General features: G+C 44.0%; 1 protein-coding gene across 4 annotated transcripts in view; it reads right to left on the bottom strand.

The window, feature by feature from the left end:
- LOC140429814 (SWI/SNF-related matrix-associated actin-dependent regulator of chromatin subfamily E member 1-related-like) overlaps positions 1-12,667 on the bottom strand; it is a 64,263-nt gene that overhangs the window by 33,158 nt on the left and 18,438 nt on the right. For 2 of the 4 annotated variants that reach the window (XR_011949212.1, XM_072517262.1), the window contains exons 4-7: positions 11,664-11,873; positions 7,411-7,531; positions 7,118-7,155; positions 6,328-6,409 (exon numbers count right to left, since the gene is read on the bottom strand). Coding sequence is in view for 3 of the 4 variants with exons in the window: in XM_072517262.1 (XP_072373363.1) it covers positions 6,328-6,409; positions 7,118-7,155; positions 7,411-7,531; positions 11,664-11,873 (451 nt within the window). In the remaining variant the exon portion in view is untranslated. The remainder of the gene's footprint in view (positions 1-6,327; positions 6,410-7,117; positions 7,156-7,410; positions 7,532-11,663; positions 11,874-12,667) is intronic. The other 2 variants (XM_072517265.1, XM_072517264.1) reach the window with 2 other exon arrangements.

Below are 12,667 nucleotides of genomic sequence, written 5' to 3'. Positions count from 1 at the left end.
CTTAACTCATCTATATTGCTTTGCAGACTCTGTATCCTCCTACTCTGTATCCTCCTCACAATTTGCTCCCCTACCCAGCTTCGTCCTGTCTGCAAATTTGGTTGATCCATTCATCCAAACCATTAATACAGATCGTCAAATAGTTTGAGACCCCCGTACTGATCCCTGTGGCATTCGACTAAATTGGCATTCTGAAAATGACCCATTTTTCCTAAATCTCTTTTTCCTATAATTAGCCATCCTCTATCATACTAATATAACATCTCCAAAAACCATTTGCTCTTGTCTTGTGTAGTAACCTTATATTTAACACCTTATCGAATTCCTTCTGAAAGTCCAATACACCACATCCGACGACGGGGTGGCACAGTGGTTAGCACTGCTGCCTCACAGTGCCAGGGACCCGGGTTAGATTCCAACCTTGGGTGACTGTCTGTGGAAGTTTTGTACATTCTCCCCGTGCCTGCGTGGGTTTTCTCCAGGTGCTCTGGTTTCCTCCCAGAGTCCAAAGATGTGCAGGTTAGGTGGATTAACCATGAGAAATGCTCCTTAGTGTCCAAAGGTTAGGTGAGGTTATGAGGAGAGCGCGAGGGTGTGGGTCTAGATAAGATGCTGTCTCAGTGGATCAGTGCAAACTCTATGGGCCAAATGGCCCTCTTCTACCCTGAAGGAATCTATGATCTATCGATGATAATCACTCAGCTTCGGATTCAGATGAGCCAAAACTTCCTCCAGCTAAACATCAGGAAGACCAAAGCAGGGTTAATTTTTATCTAAAGTCTAGTCTTTCTGTTATTTAGTTAATTAACTTAAAAGTTGCTGTTTGGTTTCGAAGAAGGTGAATTTTCAATCAGCTTTAAACAAAGATTCTACTTGTAGGTACTTGCAGCTGGAGCTTGTTAATTAGTTAATTGGATTAGGTCAGTTTTTCAGAGGCCAGATCTACAGTATAAAAGTGATCCACCTACAGTGCAGACGTTGTTTGCACTGAGTGCTGAATTTGGTGCATTTGAGTGCTATAGTGAGAGTTTGGTGACTGAAGGAGTGCTGAATTTGGTGCATTTGAGTGCTATAGTGAGAGTTTGGTGACTAAGGGAGTGCTGAATTTGGTGCATTTGAGTGCTATTCTGACGGTTTGGTGACTGAGGGAGTTAGGTGAGGAGGAAATAAGGTGCTCCTTTCATTTTGTTTCCTACATTTCCGCAAAGAGCGAGAAGGGAGCCAGGAGTTTACAGAGAGTGCAGCTGACTGGGAGCAGAGTCGGAGGGCGGAGGTCCAGTTGGTCCACAGGGCAGCTATATTCTGGAGGCTAGGCCAGTTGCATGCTCCTCCTGTAGGATGTGGGTGGTGAGGGACATCACCGGTGTCCCCTCTGACTAGACCTGCGGGAAGTGCACCCAACTCCAGCTCCTCAGAGACCGTGTTAGGGAACTGGAGCTGGATGAACTTCGGATCATCCGAGGGCAGAGGGGGTTATAGAGAAGAGTTACAGGGAGGTAACCACACCCAAGGTACAGGACAAGAGTAGCTGGGTTACAGTCAGGGGAAAGAAAACAAACAGGCAGACAGTGCAGGGATCCCTCGTGGCCGATCCCCTTCAAAACATGTGTACCGTTTTGGATGCTGTTGGGGGGGGGGGTGACCTACCAGGGGAAGGCCCTAGCGGCCAGGTCTCTGGCACTGAATCTGGCTCTGGGGCTCAGAAGGGAAGGGGGGGAGAATAGAAAAGCAATAGTAATAGGAGATTCAATGGTTAGGGGAATAGATAGGAGATTCTGTGGTCGTGAGCGAGACTCCCGGAAGGTATGTTGCCTCCCGGGTGCCAGGGATGTCTTGGATCGTGTCTTCAGGATCCTTAAGGGGGAGGGGGAGCAGCCAGAAGTCGTGGTGCACATTGGTACCAACGACGTAGGTAGGAAAAGGAGCGTGGAGGTAATAAACGAGTTTAGGGCGTTAGGCTGGAAGTTAAAAGCCAGGACAGAGTTGTCATCTCTGGTTTGTTGCCGGTGCCATGTGATAGCGAGGCTAGGAATAGGGAGAGAGTGCAGCTGAACACGTGGCTGCAGGAATGGTGTAGGAGGGAGGGCTTCAGGTATTTGGATAATTAGAGCGCATTCTGGGGAAGGTGGGACTTGTACAAGCAGGACGGGATGCATCTGAACCAGAGGGGCACCAATATCCTGGGAGGGAGGTTTTCTAGTACTCTTCGGGAGGGTTTAAACTAATTTGGCAGGGGAATGGGAACCGGATTTGTAGTCCAGCAACTAAGGTAGCCGATATTCAGAATGCCAAAGCGTGTAGTGAGGCAGTGGGGAAGGGAAAACTGACAAAGGAGAATACTTGCAGGCACGGAGATGGGTTGAAGTGTGTATACTTCAACGCAAGAAGCAGCAGGAATAAGGTGGGTGAACTTAAGGCATGGATCGGTACTTGGGACTACGATGTGGTGGCCATCACGGAAAGTTGGATAGAAGAGGGGCAGAAATGGTTGTTCGAGATCCCTGGTTATAGATGTTTCAATAAGATTAGGGAGGGTGGTAAAAGAGGTGGGGGGTGGCATGGTTAATTAGAGATAATATAACAGCCGCAGAAAGGCAGTTCGAGGAGTATCTGCCCACTGAGGTAGTATGGGTTGAAGTCAGAAATAGGAAAGGAGCAGTCACCTTGTTGGGAGTTTTCTATAGGCCCCCCAATAGTAGCAGAGATGTGGAGTAACAGATTGGGAAACAGATTTTGGAAAAGTGCAGAAGTCACAGGGTAGTAGTCACGGGTGACTTCAACTTCCCAAACATTAATTGGAAACTCTTTCAATCAAATAGTTTGGATGGGGTGGTGATTGTGCAGTGTGTCCAGGAAGCTTTTCTAACACAGAATGTAGATTTTCCATCCAGAGTGGAGGCCATATTGGATTTGGTACTCGGTAGTGAACCAGGGCAAGTGATAGATTTGTTAGTGGGGGAGCATTTTGGAGGTAGTGACCACAATTCTGTGACTTTCACTTTAGTAATGGAGAGGGATAGGTGCGTGCAACAGGGCAAGGTTTACAATTGGGGGAAGGGTAAATACGATGTTGTCAGACAAGAATTGAAGTGCATAAGTTGGGAACATAGGCTGGCAGGGAAGGACACAAGTGAAATGTGGAACGTGTTCAAGGAACAGGTACTACAGGTCCTTGATATGTATGGCCCTGTCAGGCAGGGAAGAGATGGTCGAGTGAGGGAACCATGGTTGACAAGAGAGGTTGAATGTCTTGTTAAGAGGAAGAAGGAGACTTATGTAAGGCTGAGGAAACAAAGTTCAGACAGGGTGCTGGAGGGATACAAGATAGCCAGGAGGGAACTGAAGAAAGGGATTAGGAGAGCTAAGAGAGGGCATGAAAAATCGTTGGCGGGTAGGATCAAGGAAAACCCCAAGGCCTTTTACACATATGTGAGAAATATGAGAATCACTAGAGCGAGGGCAGGTCCGTTTAAGGACAGTAGCGGGAGATTGTGTATTGAGTCTGAAGAGATAGGAGAGGTCTTGAACGAGTACTTTTCTTCAGTATTTACAAATGAGAGGGGCCATATTGTTGGAGAGAACAGTGTGAAACAGACTGGTAAGCTCGAGGAAATACTTGTTAGGAAGGAAGATGTGTTGGGCATTTTGAAAAACTTGAGGATAGACAAGTCCCCCGGGCCCGACTAGATATATCTAAGGATTCTATGGGAAGCAAGAGATGAAATTGCAGAGCCGTTGGCAATGATCTTTTAGTCCTCACTGTCAACAGGGGTGGTACCAGGGGATTGGAGAATGGCGAATGTCGTGCCGCTGTTCAAAAAAGAGAATAGGGATAACCTTGGGAATTACAGGCCAGTTAGTCTTACTTCAGTAGTAGGCAAAGTAATGGAAAGGGTACTGAGGGATAGGATTTCTGAGCATCTGGAAAGACACTGCTGGATTAGGGATAGTCAGCACGGATTTGTGAGGGGTAGGTCTTGCCTTACAAGTCTTATTGAATTCTTTGAGGGGGTGACCAAGCATGTGGATGAAGGTAAAGCAGTGGATGTAGTGTACATGGATTTTAGTAAGGCATTTGATAAGGTTCCCCTTGGTAGGCTTATGCAGAAAGTAAGGAGGCATGAGATAGTGGGAAATTTGGCCAGTTGGATAACGAACTGGCTAACCGATAGAAGTCAGAGAGTGGTGGTGGATGGCAAATATTCAGCCTGGATCCCAGTTATCAGTGGCGTACCGCAGGGATCAGTTCTGGGTCCTCTGCTGTTTGTGATTTTCATTAATGACATGGATGAGGGAATTGAAGGGTGGGTCAGTAAATTTGCAGAAGATACGAAGATTGGTGGAGTTGTGGATAGTGAGGAGGGCTGTTGTCGGCTGCAAAGAGACATAGATAGGATGCAGAGCTGGGCTGAGAAGTGGCAGATGGAGTTTAACACTGAAAAGTGTGAGGTTGTCCATTTTGGAAGGACAAATATGAATGCGGAATACAGGGTTAACGGTAGGGTTCTTGGCAATGTGGGGGAGCAGAGAGATCTTGGGGTCTATGTTCATACATCTTTGAAAGTTGTCACTCAAGTGGATAGAGCTGTGAAGAAGGCCTTTGGTGTGCTAGCGTTCATTAACAGAGGGATTGAATTTAAGAGCCGTGAGGTGATGATGCAGCTGTACAAAACCTTGGTAAGGCCACACTTGGAGTAGTGTGTACAGTTCTGGTCGCCTCATTTTAGGAAGGATGTGGAAGCTTTGGAAAAGGTGCAAAGGAGATTTACCAGGATGTTGCCTGGAATGGAGAGTAGGTCTTACGAGGAAAGGTTGAGGGTGCTTGGCCTTTTCTCATTAGAACGGAGAAGGATGAGGGGCGACTTTATAGAGGTTTATAAGATGATCAGGGGAATAGATAGAGTAGACAGTCAGAGACTTTTTCCCCAAGTGGAACAAACTATTACAAGGGGACATAAATTTAAGGTGAATGGTGGAAGATATAGGGGGGATGTCAGAGGTAGGTTCTTTACCCAGAGAGTAGTGGGGGCATGGACTGCACTGCCTGTGGAAGTAATTGAGTCGGAAACATTAGGGACCTTCAAGCAGCTATTGGATAGGTACATGGATTACGGTAGAATTATATGGTATAGATTAATTTGTTCTTAAGGGCAGCACGGTAGCATTGTGGATAGCACAAGGGTCCCAGGTTCGATTCCGGCTTGGGTCACTGTCTGTGCCGAGTCTGCACATCCTCCCCGTGTGTGCGTGGGTTTCTTCCGGGTGCTCCGGTTTATCCCACAGTCCAAAGATGTGCAGGTTAGGTGGATTGGCCATGATAAATTGCCCTTAGTGTCCAAAATTGCCCTTAGTGTTGGGTGGGGTTACTGGGTTACGGGGATAGGGTGGAGGTGTTGACCTTGGGTAGGATGCTCTTTCCAAGAGCCGGTGCAGACTCGATGGGCCGAATGGCCTCCTTCTGCACTGTAAATTCGATGATAATCTATGATTAATCTAGGACAAAGGTTCGGCACAACATCGTGGGCCGAAGGTCCTGTTCTGTGCTGTATTTTTCTATGTTCAATCGTCTAATGGTGTACTGTCACCTTTCACACTATTCTGCTCCTTGGCTACAGTCCCTTACTGAACCACTGTTCACAACCCGAGTCCTGTTAACCCCAAATTGAACTCATACCCACCCAGATATGCTCTCCATCATGAAGACTGTCTTCTTCCACCTCCATAATATCACTTGCTTCTATCCCTCTCAGCTCACCTGCTATTGAAACCCTCATTTACATCTTTCCCACCTGCTCACTAGATTACTCCAACGTTTTCCTTCTGACTTCCTACACTCCATATTAGGATTCCAATTCTGTTGCCCATATCCTTTCTCACAAGTATCACCTGCCCTTACGTTGACTCTTGATCCCTTTAATGCCACAAATTTAACATTTGTATCCTTGTGTTTAAATCCTTCCATTCTCTCACTGCTCCCATCTCTCTAACTCCTGTATCATTACAACTGCACCTCCCCGTATTCTTTGCTCCCCTCAATTCGGTCTGTACACATTAACCCTTTCGTCTCCACCATTCGTGGTGATGCCTTCAGCCACTGAAATCTCATTCTCCAGAATTCCATTTTTAAACACTTCCAATCTCCATCTCCAGCTTCTCAGTCAAAACAACCTCCCCAAAAAAATCACCTATATGTCCATTTTCTTTCAACTTCCAAGCCATTTTTTTTTTGCTGCATGGCACTACAGAAAGGCAACTTTATATATTTTTTTTACCTCAAGCATTTGAACACGTATTCGCAATCCAAAAAAAACTAACAATCAAGGTTACCTTTGTTATGATCGAGAAACTCTTCTGTAAATATTGGAATATTAAACATAGACATTCTTCCTTGTTGCTCGTTGTCGTTCTTCTGAGAGAAGAAAGTAGGCAAATTAACTCAAAAGAAGAGGTTCTTTCGTGTGAAAAAAATCTAAAATATGTTTAACTTACAAGGTCCTGTTTCTCAATTTGAAAGCTAGCTGAGTATCAAATTCTTTTGGAACTGCTTTGCGCATTAGCGGATTCCTATTTTCATGCAAGACAGACTTTAAATAGAAGCCTGTACCACTTTTTCTGACTTTCTGTACTTCTGGCCTAACTGCATTGATTGAGTGCTCTCTTCAGTAGTAGCATGTATGTGCTACGGCTATAGTTCACTTCAAGGACACTGTTCTGCGTGTTCTGAAGAAGAAAATGTTACGACTGTGCATATTGGTTGAAACACATACATTTTGTCATTTGGACTCTTCCTTTCTGGGCAAAATTAACTTGTGTTATAGAGCCACCTGGCGTCTGTTTTCTATGCTGCACAATTGATGGAGCTAGATGCTGTAGTTGCCCACCTCAGCTGCAACCTAAAGACATTTTGTCAATAGCGAATGTAGATTTTAATACATATAACTTGCTTGGCAAGTGGTGAAAATGTCTAAAAACCATTCAAGGTATTTTTTATTTTTTTAAATGTACCGTAAGCAGAAACAGCACACTACAATGATGAAAAAAGCTGGACCTCCTTTTAAAAAAAAACATTCCTGCCGAGCCGTGTCGTAATAAAGAAATAAATTCCAAAACCTCTTACCTCTGCGTGCATGCCATTTGACATTGAAAGAGTGGTCTCTGAAAGAAACAAAGGCACAGAAAGCTAGTTCATTGAGAAACACACAATCATGGAAAAACATTGATCCATAAAATTTCCACCAGTGTCTTACTGTACCTTAGGATTTTTTCTTTTGCAATCTGACATACAATAAAAAGATACGCATCAGTAAACATCTATTTTTAGTATGCTACTCACAATCCAGTTCTTAAATCAAATATTTTGTAGGTAGCTTATTATATCGATGATTTTAAAAAAAAACAGAGCAGGGCTACCTTTCCTCAGCTTCTTTTCCTGCGCGGCAATTGCATTCATTTTGTAAGTTTCAGTTTGCTGATACTCCTGTAGTTCTTTCATGTACTGTTGTTTCGCCCGTTCAGCTTCATCAAGGTAGCACTTGAAAATTAACAAAAGGTCTCCATGAAAAAATATACGCAAGGGATAGTTTAAGATTCTCTTAAGGTTAACGTGCAGGTTCAGTCGGCAGTTAGGAAGGCAAATGCAATGTTAGCATTCATGTCGAGAGGGCTAGAATACAAGAGCAGGGATGTACTTCTGAGGCAGAATAAGGCTCTGGTCAGACCTCCTTTGGAGCATGTGAGCAGTTTTGGGTCCGGTATCTAAGGAAGGATGTGCTGGCCTTGGAAAGGGCCTAGAGGAGGTTCACAAGAATCATCCCTGGAATGAAGAGCTTGTTACATGAGGAGCAGTTGAGAATTCTGGCTCTGTACTCGTTGGGAGTTTAAAAGGATGAGGGGGGGGGCCTGAATGAAACTTACAGGATATTGAGAGACCTGGATAGAGTGGACGTGGAGAGGATGTTTCCAATAGTAGGAAAAACTAGAACCAGAGGGCACAGTCTCAGACTGAAGGGATGATCCTTTAAAACAGAGATGAGGAGGAATTTCTTCAGCCAAAGGGTGGTGAATCTGTGGAACTCTTTGCCGCAGAAGGCTGTGGAGGTCAAATCACTGAGTGTCTTTAAGGCAGAGATAGTTAGGTTCATGATTAATAAGGGGATCAAGGGTTATGGAGAGAAGGCAAGAGAATGGGGGAATGAGAAAAATATCAGACATGATTGAATTGCGGAGCAGATTCAATGGGCCGAGTGGCCTAATTCTGCTCCTATATCTGGTCTTATGGATCAATATTCCACTGATGTCCATGACTGGGACCTGCTGCTTTGAATTCACAAGTAAAGAGAGAAAACATCTCAACAGTTCAAAGCACTGTCAGCTGCACAGGTTGTGAACAAACCTCAGGGAAAATAAATATTAAAATAATTTGAAGTACTGACCAAAGTGAATGCAAGCTAAAATACAATCAGAAGGCCATAAAATAGCCAGCGGGAAACTAGGATAGAAAGATGGCAGAGGGAGAGGAAAGCGCAAGATGTAGAAATCAAATGTTGGAGGAGAGCGGAGCTGGAGATGGTTACAGAGGTAAGGGAACAGAAAAGCCACAGGAATTTAAACACAAGGACATGCTGGACCACAGCCAATGGTGGTCAATTAGTACAAAGGGGGTGGATTAATTGGACTTTGTGCAAGTTAGGATATGGGCAGCAGAGGTTTGGACCAGGACAAGTTCATGGATGTTGGAAAATGAGAGGTTGGCCAGAGGAGCACTGCAATATTCAAATCTAGATGTAGCCACAATATTACTGCGGTTGGCCCAGTTAAGCTTCTGGTTAATGGTAACCCTCAGCACGTTGATGGTGGCAATATGGATGTAATGATGCCATTGAATATTGAGTTGGTTTCTGCGTTGTTGGAGATGGTCACTGTCTGGGACTTTTATGACACAAATATTATTCGCCACTTATAAGTCCAAGCCTGAAATGGTGCCCAGGTCTTGCTGCATGTGGGCACAGGCTGCTTCTGTGTCTGAATAGCAAATGGACTAAACGGTACAATCACCTGCGACCACCTGCACTTCTGAACTTATGTTGGACAGAATGTCATTAATGAAGCAACTGAAGATAGTGGAGCCTCGGACACTATCCTGAGGAACTCCTGCAGTGATTCCTGGGGCCCAGATGATTGGCCTACAACCACAACCATCTCTCTTTGTGCTAGATAGGACTCCAACCAGAGCAGATATTACCTCAGATTTAAACCGACTTCAAATTATGCAAGGACTCTTTGATTCCACACAGTCAAATGTTGCTTCGATGTCAACATGCATCACTCTCACCGTATCTTTTGAATTCAGCTCTTTTGTCCATCCTTGGTCAAAGACTACAATGAGAACTGGAGCTAAATATTTTTGAAAACTCAAACTGATATCAGTTAGCAAATTACTACTCAGTAAATGTTACTCAATAGTACTGCCAATTACACCTTCATAACTTTGTTGGTAATTGAGAGCAGGATGGCTGGATAGAGCAGGATGACTGGGTAGTAATTGGATTGGTCCTGTTTTCGGACATACCTGGTGCATACCTGCGCAATTTCCCCCTCGTCAGGTAGATGTCAGTGTTGTAGCTTTACAGCAGCTGGTTCTGGAGCACAAGTCCTCAGTAATACAGCAGGGATGTTGGCAAGCCCCATAGTCTTTGCTGTATCCTGTGCCTTCAACCATTTCTTGATATTATGTGGAGTGAATTGAGTTGGTTTTGAAGACTGGCACCAGAGATAGCAAGGACTTCCTCCAGTTCATGGTTTAATTTACACCATCATTCCTGCCTGAACATGGCAGAGCTTTGATCCGATCCATTGGTTAGGAGTTAGATTTGCTCTGTCTATGGGTGTGCTGCTTCATTGTTTAGAGTGGCTGTAATCCTATGTTGTAGCCTCACCAGACTGACATCGCATTTTTAGATATGCACAGTGCTGCTCTCCTGTGCTCCTCATTGAACCAGAGTTGGTCCCTGACACGATAACAGTAGACCGAGGGATGTGCCAAACCATCAGGTTGGGATTGTGGTTGAGTACAATTCTGCTGTTGCTAATGGCCCATTGTGCCTCACAGATGCCCAGTTTTGAGCTGCAGGAACGGTTCTGAATCCATCCAAATTAGCAAAGTGATAGATGCCTGTGTGACAAGTAGGTTGGTGAGGACGAGAACAGATCTTTTTTTTTCTCCTTGGTTCATTCATCATTGACCAGTCTGGCAGATACATCCTTCAGGTTTCAGCTCGCTCAGTCAGTCGTTCCTGGTGATCGACATTGACGTCCCCGAACCAGTGTACATTCTATACTCCTGCAATGCTCAGTGCGTCCTCCAAGTGGTGTTTAACATGGAGAAATACATCAGCTGAGGGAGAGAGTACATCTTCGTGCCCACGTATGAACTGCTGCCATTATGCCTCTTGGAGTCCAGAGACAACGGTGACAACTCCCAGCGCCACTTACTCCCAACTATGCCGCCATGTCTGTAGGGGGTCTGTCCTGCTCGTGCATACTATGGGACGGTGACGGAGGGGTCTGAAAATTGGCTGAAAGGTATGAGTCAGTGTGTATGATTACATTAGGTTGATTCTTCACCAGTGTGTGGGACAGCTCTCCCAGTTTTGGTTCAAATCCACAGACGGTAGTGAGGAAAACTGGCATGGCTAATGGGCTGGCTACAGCTTTATCATGGCTGCTGCCTGGGTTGATAACACGTGGCACACTCAGTTTTATTCTTATTAGACTGCACAGCGGTCTGATCCAGCAGAGTGGCTTGCTGGGCCATTTTGGAGGGCAGTTAAAGACACAACCACGTGGGCCTGAGAGGGGTAATAAGTTAAATTTCTTTGTCTCAAGAAACTTTGCGAACCAGGCTAATCTTTACAAGAATCGGGAAGTTCCATGATCATCGTCACTGACACTAGCCTCGTATTAAACATTTATTAAATTAGCTGAATTTAAATTGCCCAGCTGCTATGACAGGATTTGATGGTACATTCCTGGGACACTAGTCTAGGCCTCTGGAAGTGTGAGCCCTGTAGTAAAACCACTATGCTACTGCCTTGTTTGTCCACCCAGCACAACAGATCCAAACTGCTTGAGATTTATGCAACAGTTGAAGCAGAAAATTCACCACTATCTTCTCAGTCAGCTCTTGCCAACAATATGAAAATCCTACACATTTCTTTTTAAACTAAGTTTTAGTTCAACAACTATGATGAGAAACCTCACTGACATTAAGACAGAAGGGATTTTTTAAAAATAACCAAAAGTTGCAACTTCAGCAGAACTCACAACCCCCCAAAAAATTGCTTTGAATCTACTTCCCTTCAGCAGTCAAAGAAAATCCAGTTCACATTACTTCCTATCCTTTAGCTAATTACATGCACAAGTGACCACCATTATTTAGTAGCATGTGATTTGAATTTCCAAGTGAGTCTGTTATTAATTATTTTATCAAAAGTCTTTTGAAATACCGTATGTACAGCATCAACTACACTACCTGCATCAGCCCTCTGTTATTTCTTCAAAGAACTCACCCAGGTTAGTCAGATACCAATTGCCTTTAGCAAATCCATGCCAATTGACGCTCATTAATTGTGCTGTAATTGGATAGTACATTAAATGCCACAAACCTGTTTATCTTCAGGTGGAAGTTTGCTCCATTCACTGCCCAAAGTTTTGGTGATTTCTGGAAAAGGCAAATCTGGTTGCTGTGCCCGTAACTGTTCACGCCGTTCATTCAAGAATCGCATGTAGCCGGTCAGTGGAGCTTTGGGGCCATTGGGTATATTCTTTTTGCGTTTTTTGCCTTTTGGCCAACCTCTCTTCTTGGTCACACGCTGCTGACAAGAATGAAAAAACATTTGAACTGCAAGCGGAAAGAGTGCTGTGAAATGTTTGCTTGTTGAGTATTTTATTTAAAATGGCATTTCCTACAAGTAACAGTTCGAGTTTTCAATACACGATGTCAGATGTAGACATTAATTGATTTATCAAACATGCATTTGCAAGCTTAGTTTTGATAAAAGTATAGCACCTGAACCAATGGCATTCATTACAAACAAATGTACAACAAATTTGATCAGGTTTATATCTGTGCCAAGGGAACAAGTACACATTTAATGCTATCTCAGCTAAATGTTCAAAGAAACATAAAAATCGGACCTACTTTTTAAAAAAGAGATGATAAAAATATGCACTTATGCATTTTTTGCATTTAGTGACAGCATCTAGCCTTCAAAAGGTTATGGTTGGCAATATATCAGTGAAACTCAATATACTCTGTCCCGATAAGCATTTTTAACTGAATTTTCTGAGCACCCGAGGAACAAAAACCATATTTTCCATCCAGATGGTCTATCCGAGTGAACCGGACGACCTCGTGCTGACCAGATTCATTCTATCAGCCTATCAGAAGTAAATTAAGTTGACAGTTTTTCATGCAAATTCAATGCTCAAGATACAGAATAATACATTTATTTTAAATTTTCATTCCTACTTAAATGAAAACCCCAACTAATAGCGTGATGAACGACATTTGGGCCATTAGCATTGCCGGATGAAACAAGAGCCAAGGTTTTGACTCGACGAAGTACACCTCAAGAGGAAAATCCAGCGGGATGGTTGTTATGGATCA

Source organism: Scyliorhinus torazame, chromosome 9 (genome assembly GCF_047496885.1).
Source record: "Scyliorhinus torazame isolate Kashiwa2021f chromosome 9, sScyTor2.1, whole genome shotgun sequence".
Classification (NCBI taxonomy): domain Eukaryota; kingdom Metazoa; phylum Chordata; class Chondrichthyes; order Carcharhiniformes; family Scyliorhinidae; genus Scyliorhinus; species Scyliorhinus torazame.
The sequence above is the reverse complement of the archived record's forward strand: the minus strand, read 5'-3'. Positions and strand labels throughout refer to the sequence as shown.